Source organism: Micrasema longulum, unplaced genomic scaffold (genome assembly GCF_059751315.1).
Source record: "Micrasema longulum isolate JH-2025_06_02 unplaced genomic scaffold, ASM5975131v1 h1tg001641l, whole genome shotgun sequence".
Lineage (NCBI taxonomy): Eukaryota > Metazoa > Arthropoda > Insecta > Trichoptera > Brachycentridae > Micrasema > Micrasema longulum.
Window position 1 is genome coordinate 152,365 of NW_028278820.1, and position 17,576 is coordinate 169,940.

At 34.2% G+C, this 17,576-nt stretch overlaps 1 protein-coding gene across 1 annotated transcript in view; it reads left to right on the forward strand.

Annotated features, from left to right (window-relative positions):
* LOC148274490 (monocarboxylate transporter 12-like) overlaps positions 1–17,576 on the forward strand; it is a 52,862-nt gene that overhangs the window by 16,437 nt on the left and 18,849 nt on the right. Inside the window, exons 7-10 of the mRNA XM_088237042.1 lie at positions 3,751–3,894; positions 10,883–10,949; positions 14,462–14,577; positions 16,254–16,433. Of these exons, the coding sequence (XP_088093168.1) occupies positions 3,751–3,894; positions 10,883–10,949; positions 14,462–14,577; positions 16,254–16,433 (507 nt within the window). The remainder of the gene's footprint in view (positions 1–3,750; positions 3,895–10,882; positions 10,950–14,461; positions 14,578–16,253; positions 16,434–17,576) is intronic.

Below are 17,576 nucleotides of genomic sequence, written 5' to 3' on the forward strand. Positions count from 1 at the left end.
CACATTTGTGATGTCTTTGCAGATTGTATATCCACGTATAGTAAAGCAATGTTATCTAGACAAGACTTTGCTTTCCTGAAGCCGAACTGAGTGTAGGGAAGGAGGCGTTCAGTTTCAACATGCCATTCTACTCGAGCCTTTATCATGTATTCTAGAATTTTCAGCATACAACAAGATAACGCAATAGGGCGATATGAAAAGCCTTTTGATGAACACTTACCAGGTTTCAAAATTGGAATAATAAGTTGTTGTCTCCATTTTATTGGGACCACAGAAGAATCGAGAACATTATTATATAATTTGAGAAGTTCAACGCGAAAGGAATGTGGGAAGTGTCTTATCATTTGATAAGAAATAAGATCTATACCAGGAGTAGAGTCTCGTGCATGACTGATAGCTAAAGACATTTCTTCCAGAGTAAATCTCTGAGAAAGCCAACTTGGTGACACAACTTTTTGTGCTTCCGAAAATACTTCACATTCTTGAGGAACGTACGGGGGAGCTAGTTTATTTACAAAATCTTCAATCCAATCAGTAGAAGAGCTAGACAATGATGATAAGCACCCTTTGAATCGACGTACAGCACTCCAAATTTGAGAAACAGGTGTTTCTGGTGAGAGTGAGGAACAAAACTCACGCCAACCTTGACGTTTTTTGCGCTGAAGAGTTCTTTTAGCTAATGCTTGAAGTCTCTTCAGTTCTAAAAAATTACCCAAAGACATGTTATACCTATACTCACGCATCGCTTTTTTCCTATCAGAAACTATTGAAGTACACTCATCATCCCACCATGGGAGACACTTAACTTGCTTACGTTTTGCCGTTTTCTTGGGGATAAGTTTATCTGCAACTGAGTACACTTCATTAGTTATAAATGATAGCATTGAGTTTGTATCTTCGAGTTCAAAAAAAGGAAAGCTAACCGCTTCCAAGGCAGTTTCAAAATCTTTCCAATCAACCTGTCTCAGATCGTAACCTCTTGGCTGCCGGTTCAGATAAATTGAGTGTAAGGTTCGTTCGAAAGCAAGAATAATTGGAAAATGGTCACTTGAGTGTGAGTCGTCTAAAACCGACCATTTAATTAATCCCGCTAAGTCCGACGTGCAAATAGATAGGTCGACTGCGTTTTGATTCTGTGTGGGGGGGACAAGACGGGTAGGTGAAACATCGTTAATTATGCATAAGTTAAGGCTATTCGTAAAGTCTAAGATAGCTCTACCACTAGAATCTGAAGAATTACATCCCCATGAAATTGAATGGGCGTTAAAATCCCCCAAAAGAATAAACGAAGATGAGAGCTTTGTAGTAATAGAATCGAAGTACGAACTATCAAAATGCATTTTTGGAGGGATATATATAGAAACAAAAGAGATTCCCGATATATCTATTGCAACAACTTGGTAATTTATGTGTGTTGGTATGGTGATGTGAGTGAACGGAATTTCTGATTTGATCAATAATGCTGTTCCCCCTCTACCATCAAGACGATCGTGTCGAACCGTCTTATAGCCAGGGATATTAAAAGTGAAATTTGGTGGAAGCCATGTTTCTGAAATTGCAGCTATGTCAACATTATGTTCTTGAAGTAATGATATAATTTCGGATTTGTTTGAAACAGCACTTCTGCTGTTCCATTGTAAAATAGTTGTTTTGAGTTAAGTATCCACTTCACCGCCATTTTTAATATTATGAATTAGAGAGTTAATTATAGGAATAAATGAAGCAGCGTTGGACGGTTGATATGAATTAGGATTTGATATCAAAGTAAGTAGAAGTTTAGCAATAGAATCAATTAGACTAGAAATATTTGATGGAACAAGTTCTGATGATGTTGAATTCGATGAATTGTTTTGGGAATAAGCATTATTTTGAAGAGCACAGCCATCCGCAGGATTGGACGCCTGTCCATTCCGATAAGAGAGAAGTGATTCATGTTCCTTTGAATTCCATGCCTGAACATGTCTTGAATTTACAGCAGTAGACTTTATAGGAGGCGAAACCATTGTGATGGGAGTTGAAACGCGTTTAATATTTTTGGAAGTTTTTTCCGCATAGCTAATGGTAGATGTGGGATGTAAATTGGAAGCTTCCTTGTACGTCACATTACCAGCGGCCATTGTATGCTTTATATTCTTTTGTCGAGTCAGTTCTGGGCATGAAAAACTAGAGGCACTGTGCGAGCCATTGCAATTTACGCATTTAATGTTTTCAGTCTGGCATACTTCTCCGAGGTGAGATTCCCCACATTTGTAACACCTAGGGATCGATCGGCATTGTGTTTTCGTGTGGCCAAAGCGGCAACATTGAAAACATAAAATAGTTGGAAAAATATATTGCTCCACTTTTAAAGAATTATGAAACAAATAAACGTTATTGGGTAATGTTTGCCCCTCGAAAGTCAAAACAATCGACTGAGATGGTTTCCATGTCACAGTTTCACAAGATTTATCTTTATAATTAAGACGTCGAGCCTTAATTACCTTACCACATCCATAAGGGACCTCGATTGACTCAATAATTTCTTCAATTGTAAGATCTGTGGACACACTTTTTACAATTCCTAATTTGGTTACTTTAAATGACGGTACATAGGCTGTCAGGGAGTTAGTAACGACAAAGTTTGATGTTAAAAAGTTGTTTGCTGCAACGGCAGTCTTAAATGTCAAGGAAATTTTAAATTTGTTTTCCACTCTCACACCTCCTAATATAATGTTACTAATTTTGTTGGTATATAAAAGTTTACCAAAAGTGATAGGATGAAGGGGTTTTGAAGATTCTTGGTATTGAACGAACACCAAGAATGGGCCAGAAGCATTATCCGAATAGGTAAATGATGGAGAGGAAAGGTCGGGAGCAGGGAAAGGAAGTTTGCATGGTTGCAAATCAGGGGAACTGGGTGCCCTGGGTCTTTTTCTATGCTCAAGATCAGGAGGATCCCCAGGATCCTCCATACTTAAGCCTAAAACAACGAAATGCGAAAAAGAACGCAGTCACAGAAATTAAATAAAAATAAATAATAATCAAAAATCGAAAACTTGTCAAACGCTCCTCCCTCGATGTCGAGTTATAACTTGACTAATCCAGTACAATGCACCGAAGAAATATTGTTACTCACACAAAATTGTACGCGCTGATAACAAAACACACAACCGTCCACTGTCGATGCTACGAGACAACTCTGAAATATAACTAGATGTCAACAATATTTTGAATTTGTCCAAATTTTTGTAGACAAGGACTGGATTTAACTCCCTGGGGAGTTGTTTCTATTAACATATTACAACAGAGATGAAGAACATTTAAGAGAAGGTAATATAGAAGTCCAGGCATCTACAGGGCTTATGACCTGTCAATGGCTGGTTTAAGTGGCCACATTACACGCTGTGTAACATTCACCATTCTGCCAATATTTGAACATCTATATTTCTTCAATTCTTTCATCTGTTGATGTTTGTGAAGTTAAATAGTTATTATAGGAGCAACAATTCATTAACAGGTCTAGGCATCTACATCTAACATCAACAGATAAAAGAATTGAAGGAATATAGATGTTCAAATATAGGCAGAATGGTGAATGTCACACAGTGTGTAAAGTGGCCACTTAAACCAGCCATTGACAGGTCATAAGCCCTGTAGATGCCTAGACTTCTATATTACCTTCTCTGAAATGTTCTTCATCTCTGTTGTAATATGTTAATAACTAGATGTGTTATAGACTTTATTTATTATACGAGTTAACGTTTCTTCTAGCTCCAGTATCGTCTGCATTGTGCCAGCGGTTCTCCTGTAGAACCGTCGTGTTTGTGGGAGGATTGTTCTGCTCCGCTGGCCTGGCTCTCACCTACTGGGCGACCTCACTATTGCACCTTCTCTTCACATTTGGAGTACTTACAGGTTCGATTCACCTGTCAGCATCACATTAGACTACTGTTCCATTATTTGGGACCCTTTTGAGTCCAACCACATCCTTAATATCCAGAGGATCTATCAAATCACTGCATTGGATTTAGTTACTGAGATGCGGGATTCGGGTGTGATTTTTGATCAGAAATCGTCTTTTATCAGTCACTTTAATGATATTAGAAGTAGATCTTTGAAGACGCTTGGGTTTATTTTGCGCATCACCAAAGACTTTAAAAATATAAACACTTAAAAAAATTTATACACCTCCTTGCAGTGGCGAGCAGTGAGTTTTTAAATTGGTAAGCTATGAAAATTCTGATAAAATGTCCATAGCGGTAGTATGGCATATAAAAAACAAGTCTATTTTATATTTAATCAATAATTCCTAACAAATGGCTCCAGCGGCTAATAGTTTCAGTAAAAATATTTTTAATGTAGCACAAACATTTGATTTAAAAAATACAATTTTAAAAAACATAATTGCAAAAAAAATTGGAACCCCTGTGGACTCGGACCCCCGCCTTCATCGTTAGAAAGCAACGACCCAACCGCGCAGCTATTTCGCGTTTTGGGCCAAGTGTCGAAAAAGTAATTAATAAACTGGATAATTCATTAGCGCACTAGTGCATCTTTGGTTACATCAGACTATTATAACTTGTCTTGAAATAAAACACTATTTCTTAATAAATGATAATAATTAAATAATTTTAAAGTATTCCTTACCGAGTACGATAGTTCACCGAACAAAACATAAGTTACGTTTTAAGAATCATTGTTTCATCGACTTTTATATCACATTATTATTCACAAAACGACATAAGTTATACATATTATAATTCTTCATATATACTTATTCTTAACACTATACACTAGTAACGTTTTTATCATAACTCTAACTAAATTTTAAAAGTTTAACCATTTAATATTATTAATTAATTATTTGATACTGAAGAATAACCTACAATTTTCAACTGTCATCGTATGCACAAAAACGAATTACAATAAAAAACAATTAGCGAATCTTTGATTTTTTTTTAAACACACCAAAGGATTTTTACTATATTATGGATTAAAATATCAATTCGTTTCGATTATAATATCAATATATTAATTTATTTTAAAGCAAATTTACTTTCAAACCACCGAAACATAAGTATGATCAATTACTGTCAATTACTTACTTATTATTGTAACTTTCGTGTTAAGACAAACAAAATATATTCGTTATCTCTTTCTCACACATAACGAGTGCGTATATTGTCACCTCCCTTAGACTGTCGTAAGTCAAATTGATGTATTTTAAAGAATACTAGCCCTTCTGAAAAAGTATTGAAATACTAAATTGCATTAATGAAAGCTGCAAGATTTTACTGTAATCGGAAGTGTAATTTTTCGAACGAGATTCTAAAGTTTTAGGTTAAAGACGTATTTGAATTAGTGATTTTAAAGTGAGCAGAGTAATCTCGTGTAATCCAGTAGTAATAATTTTGGCCAATAGAGGCGCAACTGGTCGCTGTGTGGAATAAAGGAATATTATAAATTTACTTACCCAAGAAAAGTAATATATTTTTTTGGTGATGTGTTTTTTCCTAATAATACTACAGTGTTATAAAACATTACTTACGATGTCAAAAAAATATGGTAAGCTGCATGTAATCGATTATAAGGAGCATTCGCCCCTGCCTCCTTGGAGAGAGGCATCTTGGAGTGTAATTCTACAATATGGAGCCCTAATTATGCCTCTCACCAAATTACCATGGAAAGAGTTCAGAATAAGTTTTTGAGATATGTTAATTAAATTAGGAATACGTAATGACTTTCGTAACTATGATTATTTATTAAATATATTAAATATGATTAAATTAAGGGACAGGAGAACTATTAATGATTTATTAGTTCTATTTAAAATCGTTAATTCAGTATTGGACAGCACTGAAATTTTGGCCCTCGTTGGTTTTAAAGTACCAGTTAGAGTGACAAGGCTAGTTCAACTTTATCACTGCAACAATCATATCTCAATATATTCTAGCAATTCAGTACTGAATCGTCTACATGCGCTGGGTAATAAATATTCGGATTTAGGTGACATATTTTTATTGAAATTTCCAGCTTATAAACAATTACTTGTAAAACATTTTAGTGTGGAATCAATATTTTAATTATGTTCTTTCTAAGTAGGCATTGAAAAAGTTGTTACTGTATATACTCCACTGTAAATACTTATGTATGTATGTAATGTAAAAGGTACTTGTACCGTTAATTCATGAAAAATAAAATAAAATAAAAATAAAAAATAAAATCGCCTCTCGACCTTAAATTAGTTGCCTTGGGTGGGATGGACAGCAGAAAATGGAGTCATAGAAATGTGAATGTTTTTTTATTAATTTATTTGACTTCTTGATTGTCTTTTTTTCAACATGATACTATTATTATTATTATTTAATTTAATTATTTGTACATAGGTAATGTTATTTTATTTTATTTATAAATCATATAACAAAAGTATTTTACAAGTATAATACGTTTGATTCACATTCCCAGGAGTTACAACAACTCAATTCGGGATATAAATAATATTAACATTTAGAAAATAGCACATTTTGAGAACAACAAAGAAACAAAGCAAGTTTAGCACCTTTATAAATAAATATATCACAACAATATATACGCCTAAAACCTTTTCGTACACAAGCGGAATAAATATATATAAAAAAACGCTTTTAAGAATAAAAAGTAGTGAATCTACTAAGGGAGATAAGGTCATTAACATCACATGCCATGCAGATGATGCTGCCATAGTGATGATGAGAACATATCCATCTCAGTTAGTAAACATCTGGATGCCTAAGAAATGTCGTATATTACCATGAATACATGATTATTGGAAACATAATTCGGATATACAAAACGTGTGTCAGACCAAATCATGGTGTATACAACAGAGGCGAGGATAGATAGAGAGAAAATAAAAAATACGATAAACCAAGTAGAAAAACTAAATAGAAAAACCAAATAACTGCTCAGAACGTCAGAGATGAAAGGACTAAAGGCAATCGCAGGGAAACCCAAAAGAGGCAGAATCCGGAGTCAAGAAGTTAGACGGCATTGCGATATCCAGTGCATAGTAAATAGATTATGGAGAGATTACGTCAATAATTCCATTAATGGACAGCTCCAAAATCCCCTATACCATTTCCCACGAAATCCCGACCGTTTGCCGTTATGTTAATTGCACATTACATGGGTAATGTTATTGTACAAAAACACTAAAGATCTATAATTAAAAAATAAATGTATTTGCATATAAAGTATCGTAAATCAATACTATTATTCAATGAGAAAATGGAAAAAAGAGGAAAGAGGAAAGGGGGAGAGATTAAGGAAGAGAAAGGAGATGTTTCTTCAGACGTGATTTAAACAGAGATACTGTAGTAGCATCTTTGATGGTGGATGGGAGATGATTCCACAGTCGAGCCGCATGGACACTATATGAGCTAGAGAAGAAAGAGGAATTGTGGATGGGTATTAAGAGACTGCTTCGAGAATCTGAACGAAGAGGTAAACCATGAACTGATAAGCGTTGATGTAGGTATACAGGAGTGTTAGGACTATGAGGTACAGTCAGTCGCGTGCACAGAGTTTTAAACTAGGGTAGGCAGTTGAAAAAAATGTACGTTTTATTTAAGTAATATATCTTACTAAATTTATAGTTATTGTTGAAATTACCTAAGCCCCATCGAATATCCAAATAAATGATACGTTTATATTATATGCTATGCAGATGATACGCAGATTTATTTTTATTGCAAACCAGGCGAGAGAAGTGTGCTTGTCAATTTAATTGATGGATGCATCAAGAAAATAGGAAACTGGATGGCTGAAAACAGACTAACATTAAACCCATCAAAAACTGAACAACTGTGGGTGGCTTCAGCCAGACGACAGAATTTGATCCAGGATACGGCTCTACCCAATGTAGGGAGTACCGTTTTACCCACCGTTAAACTACTGGGAGTTTTACTCAATTCTGACCTATCTCTTGACGCTCAAATTAGTAGAACGATAAGTTCATGCTTCTACCAGCTGAGACAAATTAAATGCATACGCAAAAATTTGCCGGTTGATGCCGCCCGTCAATTAATAAATGCGTTTGTAGTGTCTAGAGTCGATTATTGTAATGGTATCTATGCAGGTCTACCAATGAACAAAATGACTCGCCTACAATCTGTATTGAATGCCGCAGCGAGACTTATTTTCGGAATCTATAAGTTCAGTCATATCACTCCACTACTTCGGGAACTACACTGGCTACGTTTTCCACAGAGGGTCGAATACAAACTCTGTTGGCTTATGTATAAGTCACTGCACAACTCGGCTCCGGAATATCTAAGGGAACCATGTATATCAGATGAACTAGCTGACAGGCGTCTCACGCTTAGATCAGCTACGTCTACGGCGAGAGGAAAAGTTATTATACCTCTACGCAAACAGCGCACTAAATTTGGTGAGCGCGCATTTGCGGTCGCTGGCCCTATGGCATGGAATGCTCTCCCAGCAGAGGTGCGAGGCTGTGAAAGTGAAGTGATGTTTCGGAAAAAACTTAAAACCCACTTGTTCTCTAAATCATTTGAATAAATCCGTAGCACGTGACAACAAAATAAATTATTTTAATTAAATTACAAATTTAAAAGCTTCAATTAAATTAACTTAACAATAGAATCACCATGTAAAGCACCCTTGAGGTATTTTATTACGAGAATGGCGCTATATAAGTTATCCACAATAAATATATATTACAAGCCAAGTATTAAATATGTGAAGTGGCCGATAACTTTGTTTACAATTTTAAAAGAATAAAGTCCGTTTTTTATGTCAAAATTACGCGCCTTTCTTTTGTTAAATATTATGCTTTTGTAACATCATCATAAAAGCTATCAGAACGCTTTAAATCCAAAATGTATGCATTGATTAAACACACATTTCCGTCACTATCACAAGTTTCACAAAACTCCATTTCAATTTTTTCATTAACAAAATAAATACGGACTCTATTCTCGAATGTAAAAAAGATATAAATTTAAGGTTATTTATTATTTATCTGACATTCGACATTTGACTGTCTTTTGTAAAATAATAATAGAAAAAAACGCTAGATGTCAGTAAGTGTTCGTTTTTTTTGTTCTAAAACAATTTCTAAAAAAGGCACTGCCTAAAAACTAACCCATACATGCGTAATTACAACTGAAAAATAACTCACACACACACGCATCGATCATGTATACAACACTACACATGAAAAAAATAGGCATATTTAGTTCTTGCCTCTGCCGTTAGCGGCGCGCCGATCGGAACAAAATACGACTTTTACAAATAGTATATTTTATATTATTTTCTGTTATTGTTTTAATAAAATTCTAGTAGGGAAGCACTGCTTATGTGTTTATATGGAACGCACGCCACTAAGTACAGTGAACAGAAGTAAAATGGAGTGATAGTCTCTCCGCTGTCTAATTTTGAGCCATTTTAGTTGCCTACGATAGTCAGAAATGTGGTCATATTTCCTAAGACCAAAAATGTACCTTATGCATGTATTCTGAAGTCGTCCAAGTTTATCGAGTTGCTCACAGCTTAAATCAGTCATGGAAACATCAGCGTAATCTAGAATGGGTAGTAGTAATGCTTGTACGAGTGAGCATTTAGAATTAATGGGTAAGATATTTTGCAACCTTCTAAGTGAGTGTAGACTGAAAAGTATTTTGCGGCTTGATTCATTAGTATGAGCTCGCCAGCAGAAATATTCATCCATTAGTACTTCTAGATCTTTTATAGATTTCTTGTATTGGATATTGGTACCATTGACAATAAGAGGATTAAATGAAGACACGTCTATCTTACTAAGGAATCTTTGACTACCTGCAAACAAATCTTGTGTTTTAGATGGGTTTACAATTAAACCTTTTTTCTTCTTTCGTCCATGTCGACACGACAATTGTTCTAATGAATGGTGCAAAATCAATTGACTTCAACTTAACCCTGGATTACAAACGAACTCCGTTTAACCTGACCATTCGTCGATTTGAGAACAATTTATGAGGTGGATATTTCTAATTAAAAACATATGTTTTTTGAAAGCTTTCAAAAATAATATTCCTTTAATAAATGATGTTCAAATATGGGTAGAATAGCGAATGTTACACAGTGTGTAAAGTGGCCACTTAAACCAGCCATTGACAGGTCATAAGTCCTGTAGATGCCTAGATTTCTATATTACCTTCTCTTAAATGTTCTTCATCTCTGTTGTAATATGTTAATATAAACAGCTCCCCAGGGAGTTGAATCCAGTCCTTGTCTACAAAAATTTGGACAAACTCAAAATATTGTTGATAAATTACCTGGTCCATGAAGAAGTATACAAATTGAAAAAATAACATTTTCAGGCGTTGCCTAGTATGTAGGTGAAATAATTCAATTAGATGAATCTCACCAGCATAAATAAAGGTTTCAGCTCTTTAACTTCACAAACATCAACAGATGAAAGAATTGAAGAAATATAGATGTTTAAATATAGGCAGAATGGTGAATGTTACACAGTGTGTAATGTGGCCACTTAAACCAGCCATTGACAGGTCATAAGCCCTGTAGATGCCTAGACTTCCACATTACCTTCTCTTTAATGTCCTTCATCTCTGTTGTAATATGTTCATATAAACAGCTAACAGGGAGTTGAATCCAGTCCAGTATACAAAAATTTAGACAAACTCAAAATATTGCTGAACTATGACAAAGGCGTATGGTGGGTTTTGCGTGTTGGTGTAATTGGTGTCCTGACGAAGACATGGGTACGTCTCGAGACCGGCAGACGTAGAAATGTCGACAAGTGGTTTAATAGAAATATTTAATAGCATGCATTAAAAAATAAGTGGTTAAAAATGAAGATCTTTTATATTTATTTTAATTCATTACAATTATTTAATTACAGGAATCGGCGGAGGCCTTTCAACGACACCTGGGATTATAATCGTCTCTCAATATTTCGAGAAACACAGGTAATTATATTTCAACTACAGTAAAAATACTATATTTATTTATTTATTAACGGACATTGTCCATGTATACAATTTATAAGGTTTAAATATTACAATAAAATAATAGTTTAAAACATTTTTAAAAAAAGAAAGAAGCATTGACAAACATAAGGGACATCGAGACAAGATCTGGACTATTTATTTAGTGCTCGTTTAAACCGCTGTAAACTTAAACCAAAAAGTCCAGATCTTGTCTCGAGTTAACAATACGACAAAGACGGGTCATTGGAGAATTAAGGCCATAGTTTGTTCTATGCTGGTCGATGAACAGTACTTCATTGTTTCTCAATCTACCAGTCGGAATATTGAATTTGACTTGTCCCAGTAATGATGGAACATCGATTATACCATTTAGTATGCCGAACATATATATGGAGTCAATATTAGTTCTAGGTTTTTGTAGACTAGAAATATTTAACATTGACTCTATTTCAGCGTAAGAATAATTATCTCTCTCTAGTCCGAGCATCCACGCTATTTTTCGAAGCGAGCGATGTTGGACTGATTCAATGTGATTTATGCGATTGACATAGAATGGAGACCAGCCCACTATTCTAGGAGGCATATTCTAGAAGAGGGCGAACAGTCGAGCAATAAAGAGTTTTGATTGTACGGACATGAGTAAAATCAGAGGATATTCTGTTAATGAAGCCAAGTAATTTCAGTGATTTATTTACTGACTTAATACATAGTATTATAATATTGATGTTTTTTGTTGATATTTCTTGATAAAACTCCATAGTTAATGATTATGATAAAATTATAAATAAACTTATCAATGAAACTTCATGGTTTGGTTTTACTTTTCATTATTTTGACTAAGCTTTTGCCTAAGTAGGCATCTTCAAAACTGGTGAACTGTTTACAACGTTTACAGCTTTTACACTATTTTTAACATGTTTTGAAGATAAGATCAAATAAGTATTTTAACAGGGGACAGAAACATAAATATTTATAACGGCTAAACAGTTCATTTTTGGGAGTATTTGGACCGAAATTGGTATTAAGCTTTTATTATTTAAAAGGTGGTAATTAAACCCTGTGAAATCCGAAACAACGATGATCAGTATGAGCAAGAAGACATATTGGCATACTAAATCATTTTTTTGGAACGTATAAAATTTAAAAAAATTAAATATCAAAAAAGCAAATGGTTGCTTACCTCTGCAGGGGAGAAACGAGGAGGGTTAGGGGGGAGTCTGGTACTGCGCCACGCTCCCCTCTCTTCTCCCCTGCGAAGTAAGCAACCATTTGTTTTCTTAAATATTTTATTTTTGAAAATTTTCTTTGTTCTAAATATTTTTTTAAATATGCTAATATGTCTATTTGACCATACTGATCATTGTGTGTTCGGTTGTGACAGGGTTTGAAGAACACCCTGTTTTATTAAATGCATGAATAAATAAATATAATTACCATTAATATTATGTTAATAAAAAATTGTATAAAACCACTCACCGACTTATCTGTCTACCGGTTTCGAGACGTAACCCGTCTCGTCGTCAGGACAACAACACTACACCAACCACCGAGGGTTAATGCTACGCCACCACCGAGGGGTGGTGGCGTAGTGAAGCATGTGTCTAACCTCCATGTCGATTTTATATTTTTGCAAATTTACTATGGTGAAGGTGTGTAGTGGTATTTGCATGTTGGTGACGAAGAGACGGGTTACGTCTCGAAACCGGTAGACAGATAAGTCGGTGAGTGGTTTTATACAAATTTTTATTAACATAATATTAAAATGTTGGACCACAAAGTTAATGCTTTGAATATTAATAATATAATTACCATTCACCATCTTTGAAAAAGTTCAAAAGGTTTGTTCCATAGGAACAATACCCTACACTAAATATATCAGATACGTGGGAATAACCATTGCCGAGTTCATGAAGTCTATTTAATACGGCATTACAAGTATACACTGTCCGTGAATTGTCGCTAAAAAACGGTGGCAGCTGTCTAGTCATTCTTCCAGGCGCCCTGAAGTTGATGAGAGATAACAGTTCAGGGCAATCCCATTTTGAATTTACATTTTTGAATGAATTTAAAAGGTACATTTATATTTATTTATTTATTTAATTTTACAATACGCCCAAGGGGCATTTACAAATAATATACAGGTAAGTACAAACATAGTGCGTAAAAATTTAAAAGATAAACAACGCTTTTTTGTATACATTTAGAAACAATAAGAAGCATAATGCCATGCAAAATAAAAAGTGAAACTTTACATAGTAAAAAAGAAAAAAAAATGGAAATAATAAAAGTAATTGAATTAAAAAGCAAATTGTAAATAACTTGTAAAGAATTCAAACAAAAAAATAAATACATTTTCATATACTTATAAGTATAAAAAAATGGTATCATTAAATTATTGTTAAAAACAAATAATGAAAATTAGTTTACCGTAAGTATATATGTGAAAATAATATAATATACGGTACACTAAAATATTTGATAAATTAATATCAGAAAGAGATAAGATAATAATAATACACATCAAAAACAGAGAAAGAATTGTATGAAAAAGAAAGTTTTATTACGACATTAATAATTAGTTTCAAACAGTGCATTTAACTCTTGTGTAGCTGTGATGTCACACTAGTCGACATAGGACACAAGATTTGATATTTCTCTCTTATTTTTTAAAATTATGAATTCGTATTTTTCGTAATCTTCAAATGGACGTTTTCACACCCGATTTGGAAAGTAAAATTTGTATCACTATGCTAAATGTAAATACAAAAAAATATTTAACCTTGCTACGCGAAGCATGAATGTCCGCTAATTCAGCAACACATATATACAGATACTTTATTCAAGACAGAGCACGAAGATAGAAGTCATAACTAGGAAGACTGAGACGCTGTTCTGCGGGGGGTGTCATCTAAAATAGATTTAGTCTTCAGTCGGTTAATGACAATGATGGGGGACGCACGCGCGTAACATGAGCGGCGTATTTGTGATTTTCAATTAATTTTACCGAAACAGGATTAAATTATATGTTTATTCCCATAAATTATGGAAAAGGAGTTATTAAATAGTAGTCTCCATGTTTTCCATTTTTTTCAAATGTCTGCACTTTAGAATATTCCGTCTTTTACTAGTGGTAACACGATGTTACATCACCGCGCGCAAAGGGATTATTTACCACAGTCTTTTAAGAGTTAAGAACGTTTTAAAATGGATAATTGTCGTGTTGAAAATGTCTACATCGCAAGTAAATTTGTTGGCTAAGGAATGTAAACGCGGAATGGGGGAGTGTCGTGCGTAGTTAGTGGCTGCGTATGTACTCGTAGTTGCAAACAGCTCCGTACTTCTAGTGACTCGATTTGGTATTTTGAAGTTAATGAGATTCAGGAGTTCACAACAATCGAGCTCCGAATTAAAAATTTGAAATAAAAAATAATTTTAAATTTTTTATATACTTGAATAACCAAAACTGATTTCAAAACAATTTATAATTTCAGAGCTTTGGCCAATGGGATCTGCGTGAGTGGAACTGCAGCAGGAAGTTTTGTTTTCCCCATGGTCTTGGAGCATTTGGTTGACAGATATGGATTTCATGGAACCATCCTACTCCTAGGTAAGCTTCAAGTGTTTTTCCTCGAGCCCTAAGAAATGCCTCATGCGTTGTGTTATTTGTGAGCGTGTAATTAATGCCATTTGCGCAATGGACAAATATGTTTGGTAAGTTATTAGATTTAAATTTATCGCAAAAGAAAGGGAAAATAGTTATTTGAAGAGAATACGGATGTCAATTCAATCAAATTAAATTCAACATATTACAACAGAGATGAAGAACATTCAAGACAAGGCAATATGGAAGTCTAGGCATCTACAGGGCTTATGACCTGTAAATGTCGTTTAATGTTTATATCTTTTTAATTTATGAAAACTTAATTGGTCTTTTTATGTTAAAAAAATTTTGTTTTTAGTACTTTTTTTGTATGACTGTATGTTTTCTAAATAAAATAAAATAAAAAAAATAAATAAAAAAAATGGCTGGTTTAAGTGGCCACTTTGCACACTGTGTAACATTCACCATTCTGCCTATATTTGAACATCTATATTCCTTCAATTCTTTCATCTGTTGATGTTTGTGAAGTTAAAGAGCTGAAACCTTTAATTAAGCGGGTGAGATTCATCCAATTGAATTATTTCACCTACATACTAGGCAACGCCTGAAAATACAGTCCTTGTCTACAAAAATTTGGACAAACTCAAAATATTGTTGATTAATTACCTGGTCCATGAAGAAGTATAGAAATTGAAAAAATAATAACAACATCAACAGATGGAAGAATTGAAGGAATATAGATGTTCAAATATAGGCGGAATGGTGAATGTTGCACAGTGTGTAAAGTGGCCTCTTAAACCAGCCATTGACAGGTCATAAGCCCTGTAGATGCCTAGAATTCCATATTGCCTTCTCTTGAATGTTCTTCATCTATGTTGTAATATGTTAATATAAACAGCTCCCCAGGGAGTTGAATTCAGTCCTTGTCTACAAAAATTTGGACAAACTCAAAATATTGTTGATAAATTACCTGGTCCATGAAGAAGTATAGGAATTGAAAAAATAACATTTTCAGGCGTTGCCTAGTATGTAGGTGAAATAATTCAATTATATGAATCTCACCCGCATAAATAAAGGTTTCAGCTCTTTAACTTCACAAACATCAGTTAGTTAGAGTTAGAGAAGAAAGAGGAATTGTGGATGGGCATTAAGAGAGTGCCTTGAGAATTAGAACGAAGAGGTAAACCATGAACTGATAAGCGTTGATGAAGGTATATTGGAGCGTTAGGACTATGAAGTACATTGAACAGAAATGAGAGGGTGTGATAGTCTCTCCGCTGTCTAATTTTGAGCCATTTCAGTTGCCTACGATAATCAGAAATGTGGTCATATTTCCTAAGACCAAAAATGTACCTTATGCATGTATTCTGAAGGCGTTCAAGTTTATCGAGTTGCTCACAGCTTAAATCAGTCATGGAAAATCAGCGTAATCTAGAATGGGTAGTAGTGATGCTTGTACAAGAGTGCATTTAGTACTAATGGGTAAGAATTTTTGCAACCTTCTAAGTGAGTGTAGACTGAAAAATATTTTGCGGCTTAATTCATTAGTATGAGCTCGCCAGCAAAGATGTTCATCCATTTGTTATCCTATATTGTTTTCATTGTACAAATTGATTGCAAAAATCATAAATTAGTATAAAAATGAGTTGTGATTTATTTGAACTTGTTAATTCTTCTTTTAGGAGGGGGTATGCTGCATGTTTGTGTTAGTGCTGCTCTGTACAGAACACCCCCCACCATTCCATCTTCCGGGGATTCGACATCTGACTCTGCCTTACCAGAAACTACCACCGACAGTAACATAACCGAAGGAGGCGTATTATTAAAAGACGAGATCGCTACAAAAGACAACCTCAACTTAGGTAACTAATTCAATAGGGTATTTTCACTCGGGAGGAATATCGGATTTAACCTACTCTACAAATAAAAGATTTTTTAAAGATTCTCCTAGTGTTTATATAAGCCCTTATAATTCATATTTTCATTCATTATTTTCGTTTCGAAAATAAGGTCTTTCGAAAACGATCGTTTCGTAAGTTGGTAATAAATTTTGTCACAGAAGTTCACGAGTAATGCATTCATTTTAATGTTGGTAATGCCACAGGCCACAGATAGAAATATAAGGAGAGTTGTCTATGCGTATTATCTTAAGTTCCCCCCTTACCCACTCCACACTCCAGTTCCAGGAAAACGGATTTCATCTTGCATCTCGAATTTCTTTTATTATTTTATGGTTTTCAATCTCTTCTAAATATGAATTTATTATGGTAATGATAAATTGAATTATCAATTTATCATGAAAATTATAAATCATAACTCGTAGCGTTTGATAAGTGACAGAACATCGTAAATGTAAACAATCAACACATAGAAAAAGGAAGTTATCTACAATACTCTATCAAATCCATAGACATTGATGAAGAAAAATCCGATGAGGTCACAAAACATCCGAAGACGTCATACTTGATGACGTCACGAATTGTCTGTTTTTGGCACCATTCAAATTACTAGAATTTAATCTTTTATATCTCTCTTATTTTTTAACAGATTTTAATAAAAATAGTACAGATCGGCTTGTGATTTTTCAGACTAATTTATTAGCCAATAAAAAAATCCACGATAATTGCCCATTGCACCTTCAAGACATATTGCGCGCTTATGCGCTGACCATTTCACCACGAGGCCGACCACGTTTCACTAGCTGATACTAATTTTGAAATATGATCATAATTTCAATTAAAAAAACTGAATTGAAAGTTCTTCATGTTGAAAATAAAATATTTAAATTAGACAACTTAGACATCTTAGAAATTAAAAGCGATTTATGATAAGAAAAAAAACAAATTAAGAATATTTTTTACTTATATCTAGTAGTTGGAACAATAGGCATAATCCCCCAGTCTACACACGTGCGTTTCCAGAAATTCTCCAGCAGCCTAGTGGTCCACATGGTGACGATATCTACCTACTGTCTACAAAAGATTCTCTACGGACATCTATCTCCC